We start from the raw sequence: 23403 nt of genomic DNA on the forward strand, positions 1-23403 counted from the left end.
TTAGTTATAGTGGTGTTTTAAAAGCTAACCATACCCTTATGTCATTGAGTTTATCCAATAAAGTGTCCTTGTTTGGTAGAAGCTCATAATTAGAAAACTGTGTTCAATTGAAAAACAGAACATATCTTTTTGATGTTATATCTTTCTATTAGGTGTCTTAATATCTGTTATTACACGGCTTAGTTAGATACCATCTTGATTGTTAAATGTGGACATTTCAGAGGTCGTTAATACTCGATAACGCACCGCTGCTGAGCAAATAAATGACCGTTGCTAAGAAGAGAAATCAACAACCCGGTTGGGTGTTCTTTTTTCACTAATGACCGCCTCGCTGCACATCCCTTACTTAATGGTGCCATGTAGAAGTAACAATTTATAGACACTTGCATTTTGAAGCATTTGGACTACCTTGTAAATCTTTTTAATTTGCACACGACATATATTGTATGTCTGTCCGTCCTCTGTGGCTCTCCTCGAGGTTTCTAACATTTCTTAAGGGGGTTTCTTAAGGGGTGTTTCCTTGTCTGATGTGAAGGTCTAAGGACAGAGGGTGTCTTATTCATATTCTGTACAAACTGTAAAGCCACTGAGACAAATGTAAAATGTGTGATATTGGGCTCTATGCACTGTTCGAAATGGGGGGGAGCCAGGGGGAGCTTGGCTCCCCCGAAAAGGGAGGGAGCTCCCCTGAAGGCCGACTTTGAGATAAATAGGGGGAGCCCAAAACAATCGTGCATATTTGTGTCACACAGATTAGAAATGTTGAGTTTCTGTAAATAACAATTCTTGAAATAAATAATAGTTATTGTTCATTACAGTTTCTGAATATTTGTTTTATATTTGTGAATATTTCTGGGTGTTGCCATCTGTACGTGGCGGCGCTGCATTCTTTACGTTACTTATGTTGCTATGGTTACGGTGGCGATGCCGGAACGGTATTTGAAATGTTCATATCAAAAAAAAATTAACTCTGGCTTTGTAATAAAAAATATGGCAAAACGAAAACAGCCAAGCGTCGCAGCTTTTGGATTCACAAGCAAAGAAGCGAAGGAGTCTAAAAATGACAACGTGAACGGAACAACTTTTAGTTGGCCGGCTGTAAGCGGCGTTAGGGTCGAGTTTGACAGCTCCACACCGAGGGAGAGGCCTGCCGATGCGGAGCCTGAAGAGGCTTCAACAACGGCCACAGCCGCCGGTGTAGTGACACCGTCTGTAGTAGTAGCAGAGTGATTTTATAGCAATTGATCGAATCCGCGCTGCTGCGCCAGTCAACAGAGCGTGCGTGTGACATATTTAGTAGCAGGATGTGCACTGAAAAATAGGGCTCCCCCGAAAGCAAATGGGTAATTCGAACACTGGCTGTATGAATAACCTTTGATTGATGACTGATTGAACAATCCTTCTTTGAAGAGGCTGTTTAGGCGGAACCTAACCTAACCTAACCTAACCTAACCTAACCTAACCTAACCTAACCTAACCTAACCTAACCTAACCTAACCTAACCTAACCTAACCTAACCTAACCTAACCTAACCTAACCTAACCTAACCTAACCTAACCTAACCTAACCTAACCTAACCTAACCTAACCTAACCTAACCTAACCTAAGGAATTCTGTTTAGCTAACAACAACAACGTTGAAATCCATCCATTTTCAAACTCAGATATTTCTTCTTTTGTTAGCCTAGAGCAGGGCCGGGTGCCCACACTTTTTCCACTTGGGAGCTACTTTTAAAATGACCAAGTCAAAGTGATCTACCAACAGCCGCATTTGCGCTTCAGATGAGGCCCCCTCCGCCAGGTGAGGCCCCCTCCGCCAGGTGAGGCCCCCTCCGCGAGGTGAGGTGATAGGCTAACTTGTTGTTTATAAAAAGATCGCGATCGACGTATTGGGCACCAGTGGCGGATTTAGGATTGCAGGAGATCCGGGGCTTAGCCTCAATTTTGAAGTTGTTGAGCGTTGTTTAGCAGGGGCTGGGGTGCTAGCGGGAACTCGCCGGAGCCTCGCAGCGGGGGTAATACGCAGGCTACTGTCGCCGCAGCTGCTGCCTCTCTGTTAAAATAACATATATACATATTTGAAAAGTGAGGATGTCTGGATGGATGTGTAGAACATCTCAGAAGGAGACTGCAGTTCAAATCCTGTGCCAGAATGAGATTGAAACTTGAAGATCTGTCTCGGTTACCTACCTGAGCATCAAACATAATTTCAGATCCTCTTTTGGAACATCTGGCACCTGGACTAGAAGAGATTATAACTACTGCTATTGCTGGCGCTTCAGTTATTCTGACATAGTGTCACACACCTGCAGAACATTTTTGGATGTTTGCATTTTCAATTTAGCGAAGAAAGAGTTAGAACGGCACAAGGGAGGGGCCGGCTTTAAAGAGACTCACTGCTCTCTGTGTAGCAGTGGACGTCAATGTCATGTCTACACATAGTTTGCCCCGGGGCTGACATGTGTGCGGTAAATATGTTATTTATCTTATTGTTAATGTGTCTCCGTGCAGGCCTATATTCTGATATGGAGGAGCCCACAGGGTGTTCCCCGTCTGTCTTCAGTTTCAGCCCGAAATAAAGGAGCTTATTGTTGTGTCTGGGTCCCTGGGGCTCTCCTGGGCCCACTAGGCTTCTCTGTCAGTCTGCTCTCACACACACTGTACAAAAAAGAAGCTTCATTTGTCAATAGGAATTTGAGAAAAGTATAATGACATGGAAATGTTATACGGAAATACAACGTCTGGTTTGGAAACAATGCAGCTAAGTTTCAAGGCTTTATTGTCTTATAAACATTAGCTACAGTGTAGATATGGCAATGAACAATTTAAGTCACAGGCTCTTCAAACAGTGTAACGTGAATATATATAAGACATTAAACAAATAAAACAGATAAAATAGTGCGAGAGAATGTGCAAGTAAATACAAATAAAATATTAATAGTGCAAGAAGCGTCCATATACAAGTAAATGGAATAGATATATAGATACATAATTTGCAAGATGCAAACAGATGAATGTTTATGGATGTAAATGCTTGTTCTTTATCTTAATGTAATTCATAAAGTGATGGTTGGTGCCACCAAACGTTGTACAACAATGGAAGTAGGGATAAATAAAATAAACAAATTGGAAAATATTGTTTAAAATTGGTTTAAGCGGAAAAACATATTGAAAGAAGCAAAAAAAAGATAATTAATGTGGGTGTATCTACCTCGGATATGTCCACATACAATGATCCATGTTTCACAGTTTCACAGCTGATTATAAGTGTGACTGTCCACTGTCATAATATAGCTTCTCCCTCTCAGTATATTTAAAAAAAACAACTCTCATATATTGTTCTCTCCTCGCTGTGCCTTTGTATGTCTTCTGAAAAAGCAGCTCAAATTGCTATATTGGGTCAGCCTCTGTTCATTCAGTACCTTTTTTAATTTCCTCAAGAACCGCTAAAGACTCAGAGGCATTGACTGCATTTTGCAGGTCAGCGGGCCCCAACAATATGTCTGAGGATCAATTTGGGGGCCAACCAAGAACAGGAAATGGGGGGAAGGCTGTGTTCAGGGGGCGGCAGGAATAATAGGAGAAAATTGTGTGGGAGGAAATGACCCGGGGCTCTGGAGCTTGTGATTTAATACACATGATAGCAACACAAGACACTCAGGAGGCCTCAGTTCAGCTGCCAGAATAACGCGACAACAACATGTACTGTATACTCTGATTAACATGAGTTACACACACATATACAGTAGCTCTCTTTATTACACAAGGTTATCGAAAGTCTGGTTTTCATCAAGCTGGTGTTTTTAGAAACTGACAAAATAACAGTGAGTTATCAGATGTGTCAACAAATGGAAATGAACATTTTAAAGAAAAGCTTTGTTTACCTTAAACCAGAATGAATTGGTAAAATGTATATTTATACTACTACTGTACACCTCCTGTGCCATGAACAAATAAATACATTTTGTATTAAATGTATGATTTTAACCTCTTCTGAAAACATACTTGCTACATGTCGAAAAAGAAAAATCTGTAAGAAAACTGAAATTATTCGTCAAATGTAAAAGAATAAATAGTAGGATGATTTGTGAAATGTCTTCCTCCGCCATTATTTGAATAATAATAATGCATTTTATTTATATACAGCGCTTCTCTGTAAACTCAAAGAAACTTAAAAATTCATAAAAACATATTCAAACAACACACTTGTAAAAATATATAAAACACAACATTAATTACAGATTTAACAGCAGTTCTGAAAAGGTGAGTTTTGATTTGTGATTTGAACATTGTGAGATTGGTGCAGCGATGGAGAAGGCATAAACAAAAATAAACAGAGCACTTTAAGAAATCTGAATGTGTGTCCTTCCAACCGACTGATAGAGTGATGTGTGTGAGACTTTAAATTAGGAGTCTATTTTATTTTATCCATCAATACTGCAGTGGGTGTTTTTGACGGGGTCCAGTCATTTTCTGAATCATAATTATACAGTTATCTCGTGCATCTGGGTGCAGAGAATCATAACTGGCAGTCGGTGACACTTGTTGATAAAAGCGTGTCACTCATCATCAGATATGTTCTCGGTCCATCACAGTATTTTTGAAACAAGCCATGTCTTTCAGTGTGTGTTTACCGTGATAAATCTGAGGTCACGATGACATCACCAGGGTTATTTATGAATTACCAAAAACTCATCTAGAGCAACAGAAGCCTTCTGTATTCACTGAGTAGCAAACGCAACTTGGTGTGAAAAGCAAGTGGAGTAGCACTTTATAGATACTGCAGAATAGCTCCCTTGGTACAGCTCATGTCCTGAGGCTCAGTCCCCATTGTGATGGACGCGGTTTAACCAAGGAAGTGCGCCGGACTCTGTGCCCAACATTCGTTGTGTCCAAACGGCGGTACTGCAACTTCCGTATCAGTCCGTGACGTCACCCGGCCCAAAACAACTTTTTCCCATTGACTAACATTGGGAAAGAGACGTCTGTAAATCTGCGGATAATTTTTTTTAAACTAAATAAACTACCCAGTATGAACTATTTTATATCCCTTATTAGAATCATTAGGTCCTTAAAGTTTTCAAATGCACTAAAAGCCGAATCTAGATTTATTTTCTGTCTCCATTCATTCTAGTGAGCCGAGAGTGGGAGCTCGGGGGGCGGGGCTTAAGGGGTGCATGCTCTGTGAGTGCACATACGGGTTCTTCTGCTCTGAAAGCTAGGCATGATGGGTAATCTGTGACGTTTCACTCTCTCAAAAGTTGGGCCATTTTGTCTTCATGCACCAATGAGCAGCTCTCATAGGAAAGAACGAGACCCCGCCTCCCACGCTGTATCCAGTTCTTATTATACATCCATGGGTTTACCCCGGGGACCCTAAACGCATGTCATCCTCGCTATATCCCCGCACAGAGATACAATAATGTCTGACAGGTGCTAACACGCTACAACGGCCCAAAACATTTCCATTATCAGAAACACGCTGCAGCTTAAAAAACTATTTGAATATAAAACACAGATGTGCCAAAACCCATGTAAATAAAGAAATATCTTAGCTAACTTGACAACACATGTGTAGCGTTTAGAAAAGATTAATCAACTTGACGAAACATGCGCAGCGTTTACTAAAAGCACTGCAAATAGCAAATGCTGCAAATGAAAAATGCTGCAAGAAGCTCAAAACGCAACGAACCCCAGGGGAAACTAAAAAGTGATGCACACAGCTGGGACCCGAGCGCTAGTTTACGTTCGGCTGTCACATCTCACCGGAAACGTACCTAAAATGTAAGTCAGAAATGATTGCAGATCTGCCGTAAGATAAGATAACTAGCTAATCTAGTAATATCAGAGGGAATCATGGGATCACATTGTTAAAATAAGGCAATAAAACTTACTTTTTAGGTAACTTTCCAACAACAGTGACAGTTGGCCAACTTTATAATCCCCAAACGTCAACAAGTGCTTCGGTCCCAGCTGTGTGCGTCACTTTTTAGTGTCTCCTGGAAACAGTTTCAGTTATATTTTGAGCCTCTTGCAGTGCATTGAGTAAGTGCTTCCCATGTTTCCTCAAGTTAGTGAATGTTTTCCAAATGCATGTTTTGTCAAGTTGGTAAAGATGTCTCTCCATTTGCGTGTGTTTTAGCACGTTTGGGTTTTAATATTTGCATAGTTTTTGTGTTTTTAGTTCCTCCCAATGGAAGTGTTTTAGTCCGTTGTGGTGCGTTTGGACCACCTTACAGATGGCCCAAATAATAAGATTCAAAAAGAAAAACAGTCCAATAAAGACACCATGTAAGTGTAAGGGATTGTAACCAAACCACAGCCAGGGACACAAACAGATATGTGTTGCTTCTTTGATTTACACATTTTTAAACCCCCTATAAAGACTTAATGGTGAGATAGTTATGTTGCATAAAGACAACAGAACTCTGAGACAGCGTGGAGAACTGGCTGAATGCTACAGATGTTTTTCCTCACTGGGAATCCTCCGTATCAGTGTGAAAGGCGTCTTCAGTTCCCATGAGTGCCCCATGCCTGGTAGACTGAGTAATCACTAAAACGATGGAAAAACATCCCAGTGAGAGCCGAGCCAACTCTCAACAACTGGCAGCTCAAGTTCCTGGCTCCAGGGTTTTTCTCTACTTCACTGACTCTTTTCCCCCTGAAATCTCCCTCGGTGTGAAGGTTTTTCTTTGTTTTTGTATGTACAAAAATGGTGTTACGTGTATACATTTCCCCTGTCCCTGTAATGTTGTTCACTCAGTACAGTAAGACAGACTCTGGATAACATTAGCAGGTCTTCTAGCGCCTTGTGATCAAACCCTTGCAGTCTTTTGTGCTCACTGCCATGTTGAATAGGCCGATGAAAGAGGACATTCTGTTCTTCATTGAGCGGATGAGAAGCCCCGAGCTCCTGGAGTTTGGCCTTTTCTTCCATCTAGGTCAGGTTTCACAAAAGGTACCGGGATGGCAGATTTGAATTCAGGAGGGTTTTACATGTGCATCTTATTATCTTAAATCTCCTCCTCCTCCTTCTCCTGCTCTTTGTCCCCCATCCCTCCCCCCCTTTGGCCCTCACCACTGTTTTTGTCACACAGACTGCCTGAGGAAAAGGAAGTAGGATACGTACTTTTTTTTACTAGGTCAGAGTGAAGCAGGAGGAATAAAAGGAGCCTGTTAATCACTTGGGAAACTTCAGAAATGTGGCATGGTGGGAGATGGTGGTGTTGCTCTGCATGCTGGGCACACAAAACCAGGCTGAGTTTAGGTAGTAGAGGAGAGGACACTGAACTCAGAGGAAACTCGTTGTTATTTCAACAGAAATGTCACTTTTATGGCACTATTTGTATTAAAAATGTGACCAAAAATGTAATAAAAAAATGTAATTGGAAGAAAAAAGTTCCATTAAAGGGGACCTATCATGCAAAATGCACTTTTGTACGTCTTTTATACATGAATATGTGTCCCCGGTGTTCCAGGGAACTCACCAAGTGTCAGAAAACACAACCCTCTCTCTTTTCCTCCATACCCAAATCTCTAAAAACGGGGCTGCAACGGAGCTGATTATTATTTGAATTTTTCTGACGTCAGAAAAAGGGTGCTCCGCCTATATGGGCAACTCTCCACCTATCAGGGGAATGAGAGACCGCTCGAAAGCGCTGGAGATGCTGTAGTACATATGCCAGGCCTGTAAGTGGCGCTGTAGTCTGCCACAAAAGCAGAATCAGCCCTTGCAAAAACAGGGCTGGAAAAGAGCAAATAGAGCGAAATGAGGCATGGCTAAAATGCATGATCTGTTTGGTATTTTGAAAAAAAAACTTCACAGACATGTTTTATATAGGTATGGCCCTACAATATATGTTTCAAATATAGCATGATAGGTCCACTTTAAGTTCCAATAACTATTTTTTTCTGCTTCAAATATAACGTGTTTTTACTTGGAACATAAGATCAAAGCTCCTCACCATGGGGCTTTTAAAATTGGTAAAGATAGCATGCATAATGGTGGGGTTGTGTGGGGGTCTTCCTGCAAATAAATAGAAAAGGAAAAAACATTTCCTGCATTCCTATACCATCTAACCTCTTGGATATAGTTAAGAAACAACCATATACTGTTATTATCATTGTGTTTTGGTAAAACAGCGCCCCCACCATAGCATTACTAACTGTTCAGGTAGAGAGTGGTACTGCAGCATGGGAGACAGGGACAGTCTTTCAAATAAAAAATATTAATAAAATCACAAATTCTGTGAGAAGTAGATGAGGGAAAAGCTGCTAATATCAGAAAGAAACCACAGTAACTGTAGAAAGGGCTGTGTTGCATTAAAGTGCTGTTAAAAAAGTGTGTCACTGTTTCCCAGAATGCTTTTACCTTCTGACAGTTTCCTGTTAATAAGAAACACTGCGGAGGAATTGTATCTGCATATTGGGGTCAGTAATAAGAGCAGTAATGTCATTTTTATGGTTCTGAAGTGGCTGCGTTGTCGTTTGGATTTTGGCGCTAACCAAAGTCTGATCTTGCGAACCAGAGTTTGGCAGTTTTCTACTGAACTGCTAGAACAGATAACTTCACAAACAGTTGTACACTCCCTCAGGTCCTTTGCATCACACTTGCCGAGCAAAAAGAAGAACAGTCCGAGGGTTAGCTGAAGCTCTCCTTTAATGTTAATGAACTGCTAAACCGTTAGCTCCAGCGCTACAGTAATAAACACACTGTAAGTTATAGAGTCCTTATCTAAACCTTCAATTGTTGGCTTCTTTCCTCGTAGGAAATCTCACTTTCCTCTGAACTTTATATAGACTTTCATCGCGCAGAGTCCCATAATGAAAGGTCTGGCAGTCACCGTAAAACTTTGTGACTCCCTTCTCTCTTTTGCCCCCACACACATCAGCAGGCCCTGAGTGGGCAGAGGCAAGATATGACGTGACAAGATGAAAGAAATCTAAAACTAAACATGTGGTCCAACACCAGGTTTACCAGTTCACTGCGGCTGCACATGCTGAGGCTTCTAGAGAAAGCTGTGATTGGAAAAGGCCAGACCCAAGGCAGAGCTGGTGTAAATAAGGCGGGGTCTGATTAGGGCTGAAAGCCGACAGCCAAAGGTTAACGAGGAGGCTTCAGGTCGTAGAACTAACCTATAATTGAGAGTGATTGAGTCGCTGGATGTTTGTACAATCAGATGGTTTTAACCTCAGCGATTAAGAGCTAGCTTGGGTTTCAGAGTCTAAGTTGGTTCAGGCTAATAATGGATTAACGTGTAAACAATATGAGTTGGAGTGTGACCATGTGACAAGAAGAAAATCGAGCAATCTTAGAATATAGTCATGTAGATTGCCATTTCATTCAAATGTATCATGAACACTAAGTATAGTTTGTATAATAACTGCATGAGCATTGCCTGATGGTAAACTTTAAGGGAAACATATATACTAGACAGACAGGAATAAGAAGTCTACATGGACCAATAATTAGTTATCAATAAGTCAAAACGTGTACATACAACCTAGGAAAGCACCTTTTGTCCCTTTTAAAATATAGCATGTATTACACCATCATCATACTTCAAGCAGTATTCACAGTTTCTAATGGAAGCCGATCCAACACAGTGTTTGACCCACTTTGTGATCAGGGTTGCACTTTTATCAGTGGTTAAAAAAGCCAGTGAGCAGGATGATAACAGAACAGACGACCATGTGACTTATCTCAAACTTGTGTTGTCATCTTATTGAGAAGAGGCTAAAGGTTCAAATCTCTGAGATCTTATGTTAGGTCTTCTTTGTCTGGTGTAGACACCATGGAAGATGATAATAACATACTCTCACATTATCGTCTAGTTGCCAGCTCATAGAGTCCTATTGTCCTTGAATTTCTGACATTTTCAGGATAAAAAATGGCAATATTTGTACTCTCTGTCGGCTGATTTTGATATATTTTGGGTCGATTCTGAAGATTTAGGGGCCGAATTGGACAGGCTGCTTATTTATTTAAAAAAAGAATTGTCCACAGTAGAGGTAATCATTTTCATCTTGTGCTTTCTTTATCCAATGGTCGCTACACACTACTCATGGTAGTCAAAATCAGCGCACTGGGAATACAAATATGGCAAAACTTTCTGGTTATATCTGACATTTTTGATCCTGAAAATGTCAGAAAATTGATTCAACATCCTCAGAACATCTACAAAATTGTGCAAATTGCCAAACATATTGTAGCGACCCTGTGGTATAGGGTGCTGTGTGGGTCACTCAAGCATCCCCCGGCTCTCTGCCAATCACAGAGCTGCACAGTAATGCTGGTCGGTGTGCGGGCCTGTGGTTGGGGGACCAGAGGAGGGAGGGCTGGAGAGTGTGTGACGTTGACCCTGCTGTGTTGTGTGTGAGTTAAGTGAGTGAAGTACCAGAGTGACGTTGAACCTGCGACCTGTAACCTGTGACCTATGAACCTGTATTTGTATGCTACCAAAGGAGCTATTAAACCTAAGAACTTGAGGCCTGTTTCCGTCTCCTATTGTGAAACGTTACAATATGTAAGTTAGCATTCTGCAGTTTCTGAATGCTGGCGACCCGTATTATACATTTGTAACATAACACTTTGGTTTACCCAACATTTCTGCGTTCACTATGCTGGCAACTACAACTAATATGTTAAAGCCCTCCTGATGCTTGGAAACTATCGTAGGAATTTATCACAAGTCTCATTTAATTCACAGATTAGTTGTATCAGTACGGCTGTCATTAGCTTGTACATTTGTTCTTTTCTACTGTTATATTTTTAAACAGGATTTTTCTGGGTTGCTTGGCTTTCAGGTAGAGCAAAATACTTGCTTATTAATCTATTTAAGTTAATGATGTCTTTGATAAATTGTGAGTTATTTTGCATTTGAATTATAATGCCCTGAAAAGTCAGGAATGTAATGTTGTCCATGCGTCCTCTGTTGCCCTCAAGCCTATCAAGTTTGGGCGAACACTGAATATAGGCAACAACCCAGAAGAACTTGGCAGTGATTTAGTGTGGAATTTCCAACACAGAAACCATACAAAAGAAATGACAATCTGAGGTCGAGATGGCCTTCCTTTGACACATAATAAACAAAATCTTTCTTCTCTTCCTCGTCCCTTCAGCGTGTGACAGTGACCACTGGGGGCCTCACTGCAGTAACAGATGTCAGTGTCAGAACGAGGCTCTGTGTAACCCCATCACTGGAGCCTGCATCTGCCTCCCGGGGTTCAGAGGGTGGCGCTGCGAGGCCCCGTGTGAGACCGGCACCTACGGGAACGGGTGCCAACAGAAATGCCAGTGCCAGAACGGAGCCGCCTGTCACCACGTCACCGGAGAGTGCAAGTGCACACCGGGATACACCGGAGCTTTGTAAGTCCCAGGAGAGAGAGAGTGTGTGTGTGTGTTCCTCTATTTGATTATTTTGAAGTGACAGGAACATGTTGGAGTTACCTAAAGGTTTTCAGACTGTTGCAAGTTTTAGAGGTGGGATATAGTGGAGTACAAATACTTTGATACTGTACTTAAGTACATTTTTCTGGTATCAGTACTTTACTCCACTACTTATTTTTCTGACTACTTTTTACTTTTACTTCTTACATTTCTAACACAAATACCTGAACTTTCTACTTCTTACATTTCTAACACAAATACCTGTACTTTCTACTTCTTACATGTTGAACACAAATACCTGTACTTTCTACTTCTTACATTTTGAACCCAAATACCTGTACTTTCTACTTCTTACATGTTGAACACAAATACCTGAACTTTCTACTTCTTACATTTTGAACACAAATACCTGTACCTTTCTACTTCTCACATTTTGAACCCAAATACCTGTACTTTCTACTTCTTACATGTTGAACACAAATACCTGAACTTTCTACTTCTTACATTTTGAACACAAATACCTGTACTTTCTACTTCTCACATTTTGAACCCAAATACCTGTACTTTCTACTTCTTACATGTTGAACACAAATACCTGAACTTTCTACTTCTCACATTTTGAACACAAATACCTGTACTTTCTACTTCTCACATTTTGAACCCAAATACCTGTACTTTCTACTTCTCACATTTTGAACCCAAATACCTGTACTTTCTACTTCTTACATGTTGAACACAAATACCTGTACTTTCTACTTCTTACATGTTGAACACAAATACCTGTACTTTCTACTTCTTACATTTTGAACACAAATACCTGTACTTTCTACTTCTTACATTTTGAACACAAATACCTGTACTTTCTACTTCTTACATGTTGAACACAAATACCTGTACTTTCTACTTCTCACATGTTGAACCCAAATACCTGTACTTTCTACTTCTTACATGTTGAACACAAATACCTGTACTTTCTACTTCTTACATGTTGAACACAAATACCTGTACTTTCTACTTCTTACATGTTGAACACAAATACCTGTACTTTCTACTTCTTACATGTTGAACACAAATACCTGTACTTTCTACTTCTTACATGTTGAACACAAATACCTGTACTTTCTACTTCTTACATTTTGAACACAAATACCTGTACTTTCTACTTCTTACATTTTGAACACAAATACCTGTACTTTCTACTTCTTACATGTTGAACACAAATACCTGTACTTTCTACTTCTCACATGTTGAACCCAAATACCTGTACTTTCTACTTCTTACATGTTGAACACAAATACCTGTACTTTCTACTTCTTACATGTTGAACACAAATACCTGTACTTTCTACTTCTTACATTTTGAACACAAATACCTGTACTTTCTACTTCTTACATTTTGAACACAAATACCTGTACTTTCTACTTCTTACATGTTGAACACAAATACCTGTACTTTCTACTTCTTACATGTTGAACACAAATACCTGTACTTTCTACTTCTTACATGTTGAACACAAATACCTGTACTTTCTACTTCTTACATTTTGAACACAAATACCTGTACTTTCTACTTCTTACATTTCCCAAACAGGCTGGTTCCTTTAGTTTGAATGTGTGTTTGGTGGCGTGATCATTATTATTTAGAGTCATTGCGTGCCTATTGATTTGAACACGATCCGTGTATCCATCATTTCCTGGTCTTCTCTAAAGAAGAGGGACCAATGAAAACGTTGTCATGTTGCCGTTGTTCAGCATGGAAACATTCATTAGCTAACAATGACATTATTGTTCTATTAATATAAAGGGAGGTCAGGTACTCTTTAAAACAGCTGCTAGTTATGGGTACTTTTTACTGAAGTACATTTCAAAGCCCTCTTTACTTTGACTTGAGTAAAGAAGTTTAGTCAGTACTTCTACTTTTACCAGAGTATTTTTAAACACGAGTATCTGTACTTCTACTTGAGTAAAGGATGTGTGTACTTTTGCCATCTCTGGCAAGTTTTCTGATTGTTGTAACATCTCCAATCCTCTTTCTCCCCAGCTGTGAAGACCTGTGTCCTCCAGGTAAACACGGGCAGCAGTGTGAGGAGAGGTGTCCGTGTCAGAACGGAGGAGTGTGTCATCATGTGACCGGAGAGTGCTCCTGTCCTGCAGGATGGATGGTACGACCACAACATGTTTATACTACCAATTATCTTTTTGAGAGTGTGAACGCAGGGGCACAATACATATAGTACATTATGAGCAAAATGACCGAAAAACAATAAGACTGGGCACTGAATAACTTACATTATATTTAGGTGTCTTTTTTCACCCAAAGTGACTTATGTGTACTTACATTTTGGTTATGTGTAGGAACCAAAATGCTTATTTAGCCTGAGGCAATTATTTTGACACAGAGGGTGAGCTGGCTCGGACATTTTCTTTTGACCGTTTGGTCCTCTTTAAGTTATGGTTTGTTTATTTGAGTGGTTAAACATCGTTAAGCTATAACTTCAGTACGGAGTGTTTTAATTTAAACGCCTCTAGCGACTGTTCATTGGGAGTTTTGTCGCTACATTAAATGCAATCTATTCAGAACAGCTTAGTACATTAGCTTCAAATACGCCAAACCTTTTTCAATGCTACTTCTAAGCATGATTTAGATGGTGTACACGACCTGGGGGATCCTCACACATGCTATCCTCCGCTAACATGTCAGCGTGAGCAGAACCAGAGCACAGACAGTCATGATTACAGGGGAGGAAGAGAGCAGCTCCTTTGACAGATTTGATAAAGTTAAAAGGCTCACAGCGGCTGGAGGAGGCAAAGTATCAAAGTCTCTTAAAATCACTATCTTGAGGTCATGCTGGAAGGAGCTCTGAATTCTTGTCAAGAGTAAGTTGAAGACTAGAGAACAGACGAACTGTATCACTGATTAGGAAAATGATAGAGATGATAGAAATGTATAGTAGGGTCCCCAGCACATAGAAAGAACTGCCGGATGCTAACTTGTATATGTTGGGCAAGTTGCCCAATTAGCATACATTGCATTTTGGGGGCTATTGAGGATGCCGAGTCTATTCCTGACCTTTTCAGGATATAAAAATGCCCATTTCTACCAGAAAGTGGACATATTTGTACTCTCAATTTGCAGATTTTGACTACCATGAGTAGTGTCGCGACCGTTGGATACAGAGAGCACAAGATAAAAATGATTGTCTCTACTGTGGACAATCTTTCTTAAAAGAAATAGGCAATCTGTCCAATCCAAATGATCCAGAGACCCCTCAATCTTCCTAATCGAGCCAAAATGAAGTTCTGAAATGAAGTTAAAGACTAGAGAACAGAGGAACTGTATCCCAGATTAGGAGAATGAGGTCATGCTCACACACATCAGCAGTAAGAAGAACATAAAGGCATGCATTGAGAGAACTTGATCAACAGTGTACGTGTTTTCTGTGTGCAGGGAACAGTGTGTGGACAGCCATGTCCAGAGGGGAGATTTGGACAGAACTGCTCCCAGGAATGTCAGTGTCACAACAACGGCTTCTGTGTGTTGTCCACGGGACAGTGTGTGTGCAGCGCGGGATACACAGGAGAGAGGTAAGAGAGAGGGCAAAAGTCCACACATGCTTTACTCAAGTAGAAGTACAGATACTCGTGTTTAAAAATACTCTGGTGAAAGTAGAAGTACTGACTAAACTTCTTTACTCAAGTAAAAGTAAAGAAGTATGTACTTTGAAATGTACTTAAAGTGGACCTATCATGCTATATTTGAATAATATAGTATAGGACCATACCTATATAAGGCATATTTATACTTTTTTTTTTTCAAAATACCAAACAGATCATGCATTTTAGCCATGCCTCATTTTGCTCAATTTGACATTTTTTAGCTCTGTTTTTGCAAGGGCAGATTCAGTGAGAACAGCACCATCTAGAGGCCTGGCATATGTACTACAGCGTCTCCAGCGCTTTCAAACGGCAATGGCCGTGGCTGTCTCCTCCTGATTGGTGGAGTTGGCCCAATAGCCGTAGCGCCACCGTCCTGACGTCAGGACAGTGTTCAAATCTGGATCCGTTTTGATCAGATCCGTTGCAGCCCCTTTTTTAGAGATTTGGGTATGGAGGAAAATAGAGAGGGTTGTGTTTTCTGACACTTGGTGAGTTCCCTGGAACACCGGGGACACATATTCATGTATAAAAGACGTACAAAAGTGCATTTTGCATGATAGGTCCCCTTTAAGTAAAAAGTACCCATAACTAGCAGCTGTTTTAAAGAGTACCTGACCTCCCTTTATATTAATAGAACAATAATGTCATTGTTAGCTAATGAATGTTTCCATGCTGAACAACGGCAACATGACAACGTTTTCATTGGTCCCTCTTCTTTAGAGAAGACCAGGAAATGATGGATACACGGATCGTGTTCAAATCAATAGGCACGCAATGACTCTAAATAATAATGATCACGCCACCAAACACACATTCAAACTAAAGGAACCAGCCTGTTTGGAAAATGTGAGAAGTAGAAAGTACAGGTATTTGTGTTCAACATGTAAGAAGTAGAAAGTACAGGTATTTGTGTTCAACATGTAAGAAGTAGAAAGTACAGGTATTTGTGTTCAACATGTAAGAAGTAGAAAGTACAGGTATTTGGGTTCAACATGGAAGAAGTAGAAAGTACAGGTATTTGTGTTCAACATGTAAGAAGTAGAAAGTACAGGTATTTGTGTTCAAAATGTAAGAAGTAAAAAGCTGTCAGGAAAATAAGTAGTGGAGTAAAGTACTGATACCAGAAAAATGTACTTAAGTACAGTAATAAAGTATTTGTACTCCACTACTTCCCACCTCTGCAGGTAAGAGACTTTACAGTGAACCACAGAGTCAGTAAACAGCCGTTTGTTAGCTTCAAAGCACTGGATGAATACCATCATAAACATTTTTGCATTATTTACAGACTGTTCTTGGAAATGTGTTGCACGGATTGACCGAGAGCCACAAATATGCATAAAATATGAAACATAAAAGTAGACACAAATTACAATTTACAAAATACACATCCAGTACCAGTAAGAGTATTTAAAGCGTAGCATGTATAAAGTAGTGTGATTTGGAGACTCTGTTCCCATTCTCACAGCCATAAATACATGTTTCATATATAGATGCTTTTTAGTGCATTCATGTGGTGTTTCATAGCAGCGAATGGTATTTTTCACAAAATTAAAATAGCTCATCCCCATTTAATTGAATGGTATTTGTAGCGGCTAACTAAAGAAATAAAATAGAAAAACGTAACTTAAAGGTCCCATGTCATGGCCATTTCTACTGATCATAATTCCATTGTTGAGGTCTACTAAAATACATTTATATTGTGCAATTTTCCAAACTCACATTGGTTTCTCATACAGCATCTCTGTATAGTATGTGTACTGTATGCACTCTCTGTCCTAAACGGCTTGTTGGAGCTCCTGCCCCCCCCCCCCCCCCCTCCCCTCCCCTCCCCTCCCTGTGAGCCCAGTGGCCGTCTGCGAGACAGCGAAACCCAGCCCGAAACCAGCCCGAACACACACACCCGCAGCCTGGCTGGGAGTTTGTGTTTGTGCTCAGGCTGAGTTCCGCGGTGTCTCGCTGTCTCGCCGACCCCACACCAGTGAGCCAGCTCACAGTGTCCCGCCGAGTGTGTGTGTGTGTGTGAGTAAGTCCGCGGATTGGTCCAAACGTAACGGCTCTGCGGATTGGTCAATTTGGACCAATCTGCGGAGCCGCTACGTTACGTTACGTCACTATACCCAAAATGCGTCTTACTCGCTACAGGGTGTACTTTGAGGGTTTGTGACTCTGCAGACCGTTTACATGCAGAAAAAGCTACATAACACAAGGGGACGGGTAATAACCAGAAAAGCATGACATGGGACCTTTAAACTAAAAGGGAATAATGTCCAGGCAAAATATCCTCTCATACATTTATTGTAGTATTTCTAATATTATACATAGAACGATGATTTTTAACCTTTCTTCCTCTCTGTCTGTTTCTCCGGGTAAAAATAAACGTTTAATTATAATGAACATAAACCAATATATAGCTCCAACAGTATTTATAGCAGTGCATTGCTTTGCCTTTGTCAAGTGAAGTATGTATTTATTCATGAAATAGTTTTACATTTGTTCAAATAGTGTATTTGTGAACCCTATAAATTACTCACAAATCATTTTGCACAATATAGCTTTTATGTGTAGATCATAATAAGATAAGATATACTTTATTTCACAGCAGCATGTAAACAAGGCATTAGGTGAAAAACAAAAAAGGAGTAAACGGACAGAAACATAAAATATAAAATCAAACATATGTTAAAAGTCAAAATATACTTAATGACGGTGAAAGAAATATATCTGAAGACTATATGTCAAATATACACTATGAAGGGCCGATTACAGCTAACAAAATATAAAAAATAAAGATATTGAATCATGAAACAAGGCAAGGCAAGTTTATTTATAGAGCACCTTTCAACACGAGGCAATTCAAAGTGCTTTACAGACATTAAGAGCATTAAGAAACATAATAAAATGGCATTTCAAAACACTCATTAAAAAGCAAAGATATTAAAACATGAATAACAAAAGTACATGTCAGGACCTCGACACAAACTGATGAACCCAAATGCACGACCCAGAGACAAGGGGTGCGTCTCACTTCGGTTATTTTTCATTTCCTCGCTCCTCTGGCTCGGAATCACCGGAAGTTGATTTGTCTGCGCCAGCTTGAGTAATGTCCCAGTGGCCTTAATTTTCCGGTGAAATCCTCAGACACTCGCCCCGCCCCCTTACTGTGTATCGCTCACTGATTGGATGATGCAGCGCATGCACTGATCTGGCTGCTGTCAGACGATCAGCTGTGCGGCGTCATCACAAACGGACGTCGCTTCACGTGACGCTCCGGAGGAAAGGACGTCCCATTGCTCTTAAAACTCATTTCCCTGCTTCTCGTGGTTTCCTTGCGTCTCTCCATGCTTCCCTGGTGGGAGGGACTAAACGCAGGGAAACGACGCAAGTGAGGGACGCAAGGAATCCATTTAACCGAAGTGAGATGCAGCTACAGTCTTGAATGTAATAAAAAAAAGTGTATTTATTTTCACAGTGCAGATAATCCCTATTAACAGAGTAGGTAGTGGAAATAACAAAAGGCGCTCACAAGGAGGAAAAAACTAAACGTAACAAAAGAGGACTTAATAAAAACATAAGCCTACAAAATAAACAAAACAACAAAACCTGACATGAGAGAAAGCGATCCTTTCTGAGCTGAGGCTTGGCACGACCATTCGGGGAAACAAACAAGACGAACTGACACAGGACAGGGGAGAGACAGGACTATTTAAACGTGAGGTGAGTGGGAACAGGTGGAAACAATCAGGGGCAGGGCAGACACTGAGGATGGCGGGAAAAACACAGGGCCTGAAATGAAGAGGTAAATACAAAATAAAACAGGAAATGACAGACAAAATACACAACTAACACATTTGACGAGACACAACAGTACATTAATTAAAATGACAGTGCAGTGTGAGATACACACATCTGAAATGTTTAGCTCTGACTGTCAGTCATTGCTAACTTTTTTAGCAGAAATAGTTTTCTATGACCTCACTTTCTTTCTACTTTCTTGTTTAACTTATCCTTTAGTTATTTCCAGTGTTTCATGCTAAACGAACCCCCGCTTTCAAACAGACTCATTTCTCACAAACACAACGACCTTGTTGTCCTCACTGGACCTGATTATGATTATGTTTAACAGTGGAAAGTGAATCCAAAGTGAAATCCTGTGCGTCCGCTTAACTCTTCCACATCCTGGAGAGAGAGAAACCAGAACCAGGAAGCCAGTCGGTGTTTTTACAGACGATCTGAGCCGAGCGCCACGCAGGGATTACAGCCCGTATAATTAACAATATCAGAGAGCACACACCATATACTTAGCAGACCAGTGACAGACAGGAATAGCCCTTCCACTGCCCTCTCATGAGTAAATACTGGTTTAAGGGGGAGTTGAACGTCACAGAGAAGCACCAACACTGCTCAGAACTGGGCCACACCCAGAACCGCTGAACCGGGGGATTATCTGTCAGGGTTTACAAGAATGTGGATGTTAAAATATCTGAAATAACTACACTAACTGTCAAGTGGAGCTTTTAGCCAGCATTTTGAAACCAGGAAATGTTGAGTAACGCGAACATTTTATGATAGAAATGTGTAGGAAGGGTCACCAGGACATAGAAACTGCCAGATAATAACTTGTTTATGTTGGGCAATTTGCACAATTAGGATAAATTGCGTTAATTAGCATGAATGGCATTATAGTCTATATGTAAAGAATAGTTTTAAAAAAGGGCTTGGCCGATTTGGACAAGTCTGGATTGGTTTTTTGGGGTTATTGAGTATGCTGAGTCTATTCCTGACCGTTTCAGGATACAAAATTGCCATTTAAACCCAAAAGTGGCCATATTTGTACTCTCTGTGGGCTGATTTTGACTACCAATAGTAGTGTTGCGACCATTGGATACAGAGAACACAAGATGAAAATGATTGCCTCTACTGTGGACCATTTTTGTCCAAATAAATAGGCAATCTGTCCAATCCAAATGATCCAGAGTCCACTAAATCTTAAAAATCGACCCAAAATTAATCCAAATCAGTCCAAAGGGCGTGCAAAGATAAATAAAACTGCCATTTCTGATACTGAAATAGTCAGATACGGACACAGCATCCTCGATTACCACCAATGGAGTAAGTAAAACACAATTAGGTCCATGTTTGACCGACATCAATCTGCTTTAAATGATGGAATATAAGCATTTCCAGCTCTTTACGCGTCTTAACACATTATTTAGCAAAACAAGATTTAATATAAGGCTTTGCTTATTTAAAATAAAACATCTTAAGGTTTAGGACAGACCAAACACACGCAATTGGATGATTATTACTTTGGAGAGCATTTCATTTTCTAACCCAGCTTGATTTGGTGGTCAGACTGATGTAAGTGAGTACTGTAACCAGGGCAGAGGTAATGAAGCCCCTCTGAAATCATTCATAAACAAGTGGTCTGCTTTTTCTGAGCTGCTGAAGCTCTGAGCTCCAGACTGGGATTCAGCAAAGGATGACGAGTCTGTGCATTCAACTCTGTTCTGGAGCTAGATATCTCACCTTTTTCAAATCCCCCAGAAAACACTTCAGGCTACATATAAATATATCTTGTTTGACATTAGTTCACTTCCTCCAAAGTAAATCTTTTTTTTACTGAAATGACTGTTGACCTTGTTTTGCTTTAATGCGTCAAATGATAATCGTTCACAATGCATAAAATGTTCTCTTAGTAAAACTGAAACTGAACTCTAGATAGAATAAAGGTCATTTTTTAATACAGGGTGTCCGCGGGGTCTTAAAAAGTATTAAAAGTTGATAAATCAATTTAGCGAAAATGTAGGCTATTAAAAAGTATTAAAAAGTATTAAACGGCATTCTCCAAGGTATTACATTTTGTAGCTAGTTTTCAATAAGTATATAAATTGTCCAAAGAGGTTGTATTCTACAGTCTGCCTGAATGTAATCATTGCGTAGGTGTGTAGTGTGATTCTGTGTAGTTTATTTATGGCATCCCGTTGGATTTGACGTCATCTGAACAGGACATCGCACGCTCACTGCTTGATAGCGCGCGCAGGTCCGTTTACGCCGGTTGTTAAACAACATCGTTATGGGGAAATGCAAGTTTGCGTCCAAATGGTTGGAAGATAAGGAGGAAGGACAATCAATACTGTATATAGTAAATGTGAGGTCAAGTGTGTCGCCAAGGCAACCGGTTAAAACTCAAAGTGGCGATGAGGTCTTAAAATGTATGGAAAGGGTCTTAAAAAAGGTCTTAAAAGGTCTTACATTTGACTTCAGGATTCCTGCATATACCCTGTAATAGATACAGTAATTGCAAACAAATCCTATTGATACATATTTTAGCATTTCTGCTGCAGGGTGTCACCATCCGTGCAATAAAGTAGTGCTCTTTCTTTAAAGGAAACCTCTAAATAAATGACTTAAATAAATAAGAGTTGCTCAAAGACATAAGTAGTACATTGGCCTTAAAGGTAGGGTAGGTAAGTTTGAGAAACCGGCTCGAGATACACTTTTTGTTATATTCCATGGAATGCTCTTAACATCCCGATAGCAATGAATATCTTAAGTGCTTTGACAAAAAATCCATAAAAAAATGTCATCTGTGGAAGCCGTAGTACTGTAAAAAGCACGACCAATGGATGGCCTACCTGCCTGTCAGCCTTCCATCTGTGCACAAACTTATCTCGTGCCCGCATTGGTCATGTGCGCGTTCGTGTGTGTTGGAGGAGGGGCTCTATAAGGAAGTGGCAGATTTTCTCCGGTTGTGTATTTTCAAATTCTAGCGCACTCGAGCCGGTTTCTCAAACTTACCTACCCCACCTTTAAGCATTACAAGCAGATACTGTTTGTTATCATGAGGATAAATCCAGGTGCCAATACCCCTGAAGCACATCTGACTGATATGAACACAATATGTTCCATTATACAGAGAAATAACTGTAACAACTTAACAGAGAACTGCTGTTCACCTGCACTTCTCATACAGTATCACTGATGGATACACTGTATGTTTGTGTGTGTGTGTGTGTGTGTGCAGGTGCCAGGAGGAGTGTCCGGTTGGTACTTACGGTGCCGGCTGTGCGAAGACGTGTCAATGCCAGAACAACGGAAAGTGCTCCCACACCGACGGGATGTGTGTGTGTGAGCCCGGATACACAGGAGACACATGTGACATCAGACTCTGTCCTGAGGGACGCTACGGCCTGCGATGCGACAGGAAGTGCCCGTGCTACGCCCACAACACACGCAGGTACATCACACACTGTCCATCCACAACACACACAGGTACATCACACACTGTTCATCCACAACACACACAGGTACATCACACACTGTTCATCCACAACACACACAGGTACATCACACACTGTTCATCCACAACACACACAGGTACATCACACACTGTCCATCCACAACACACACAGGTACATCACACACTGTTCATCCACAACACACACAGGTACATCACACACTGTTCATCCACAACACACACAGGTACATCACACACTGTTCATCCACAACACACACAGGTACATCACACACTGTTCATCCACAACACACACAGGTACATCACACACTGTTCATCCACAACACACACAGGTACATCACACACTGTTCATCCTGTATTTAGTTAATAGAGTCTTGGCTTTGTTGGAAGTTGAGAAGCTTTCTTTTGGGCCAGATTTGAGTCAGGGTCCCTCTGCCGACACGACGTAGTATCACGAGTTCAAAAGGAAATAACCACAATGCAAAAAGTGAACATGAGCCCGTGTTAATCTCCTTAAGCCCCGGTGTAAAGTCAATTTGAAGTCACAATGTAGTCGGGATGAATTTAAACTGATGACTGTCAACATGAGGTCTGCAAACACTGCTGTCCCTTCTCTACACACACACACACACACGTTTATTTTGCCAAATGTAGTCACATTTCTGAGCAGCTAGGCCAGGCACAGTGCATCTAACCCATTGCATTTATTTATATAATTTTCGCTGAAAACATTTGACTATCCTTAGTTATTATTCAGTATTGGTGCATCACTACTGTGTGTGTGTGTGTGTGTGTGTGTGTGTGTGTGTGTGTGTGTGTGTGTGTGTGTGTGTGTGTGTGTGTGTGTGTGTGTGTGTGTGTGTGTGTGTGTGTGTGTGTGTGTGTGTGTGTGTGTGTGTGTGTGTGTGTGTGTGTGTGTGTGTGTGTGTGTGTGTGTGTGTGTGTGTGTGTGTGTGTGTGTGTGTGTGTGTGTGTGTGTGTGTGTGTGTGTGTGTGTGTGTGTGTGTGTGTGTGTGTGTGTGTGTGTGTGTGTGTGTGTGTGTGTGTGTGTGTGTGTGTGTGTGTGTGTGTGTGTGTGTGTGTGTGTGTGTGTGTGTGTGTGTG

General features: G+C 40.7%; 1 protein-coding gene across 1 annotated transcript in view; it reads left to right on the plus strand.

The window, feature by feature from the left end:
• megf10 (multiple EGF-like-domains 10) overlaps nt 1-23403 on the plus strand; it is a 64688-nt gene that overhangs the window by 20208 nt on the left and 21077 nt on the right. The window contains exons 6-9 of the mRNA XM_034125712.1: nt 11121-11367; nt 13429-13549; nt 14836-14972; nt 22069-22281. Of these exons, the coding sequence (XP_033981603.1) occupies nt 11121-11367; nt 13429-13549; nt 14836-14972; nt 22069-22281 (718 nt within the window). The remainder of the gene's footprint in view (nt 1-11120; nt 11368-13428; nt 13550-14835; nt 14973-22068; nt 22282-23403) is intronic.

Source organism: Trematomus bernacchii, unplaced genomic scaffold (genome assembly GCF_902827165.1).
Source record: "Trematomus bernacchii unplaced genomic scaffold, fTreBer1.1, whole genome shotgun sequence".
Taxonomy (NCBI): Eukaryota; Metazoa; Chordata; class Actinopteri; order Perciformes; family Nototheniidae; genus Trematomus; species Trematomus bernacchii.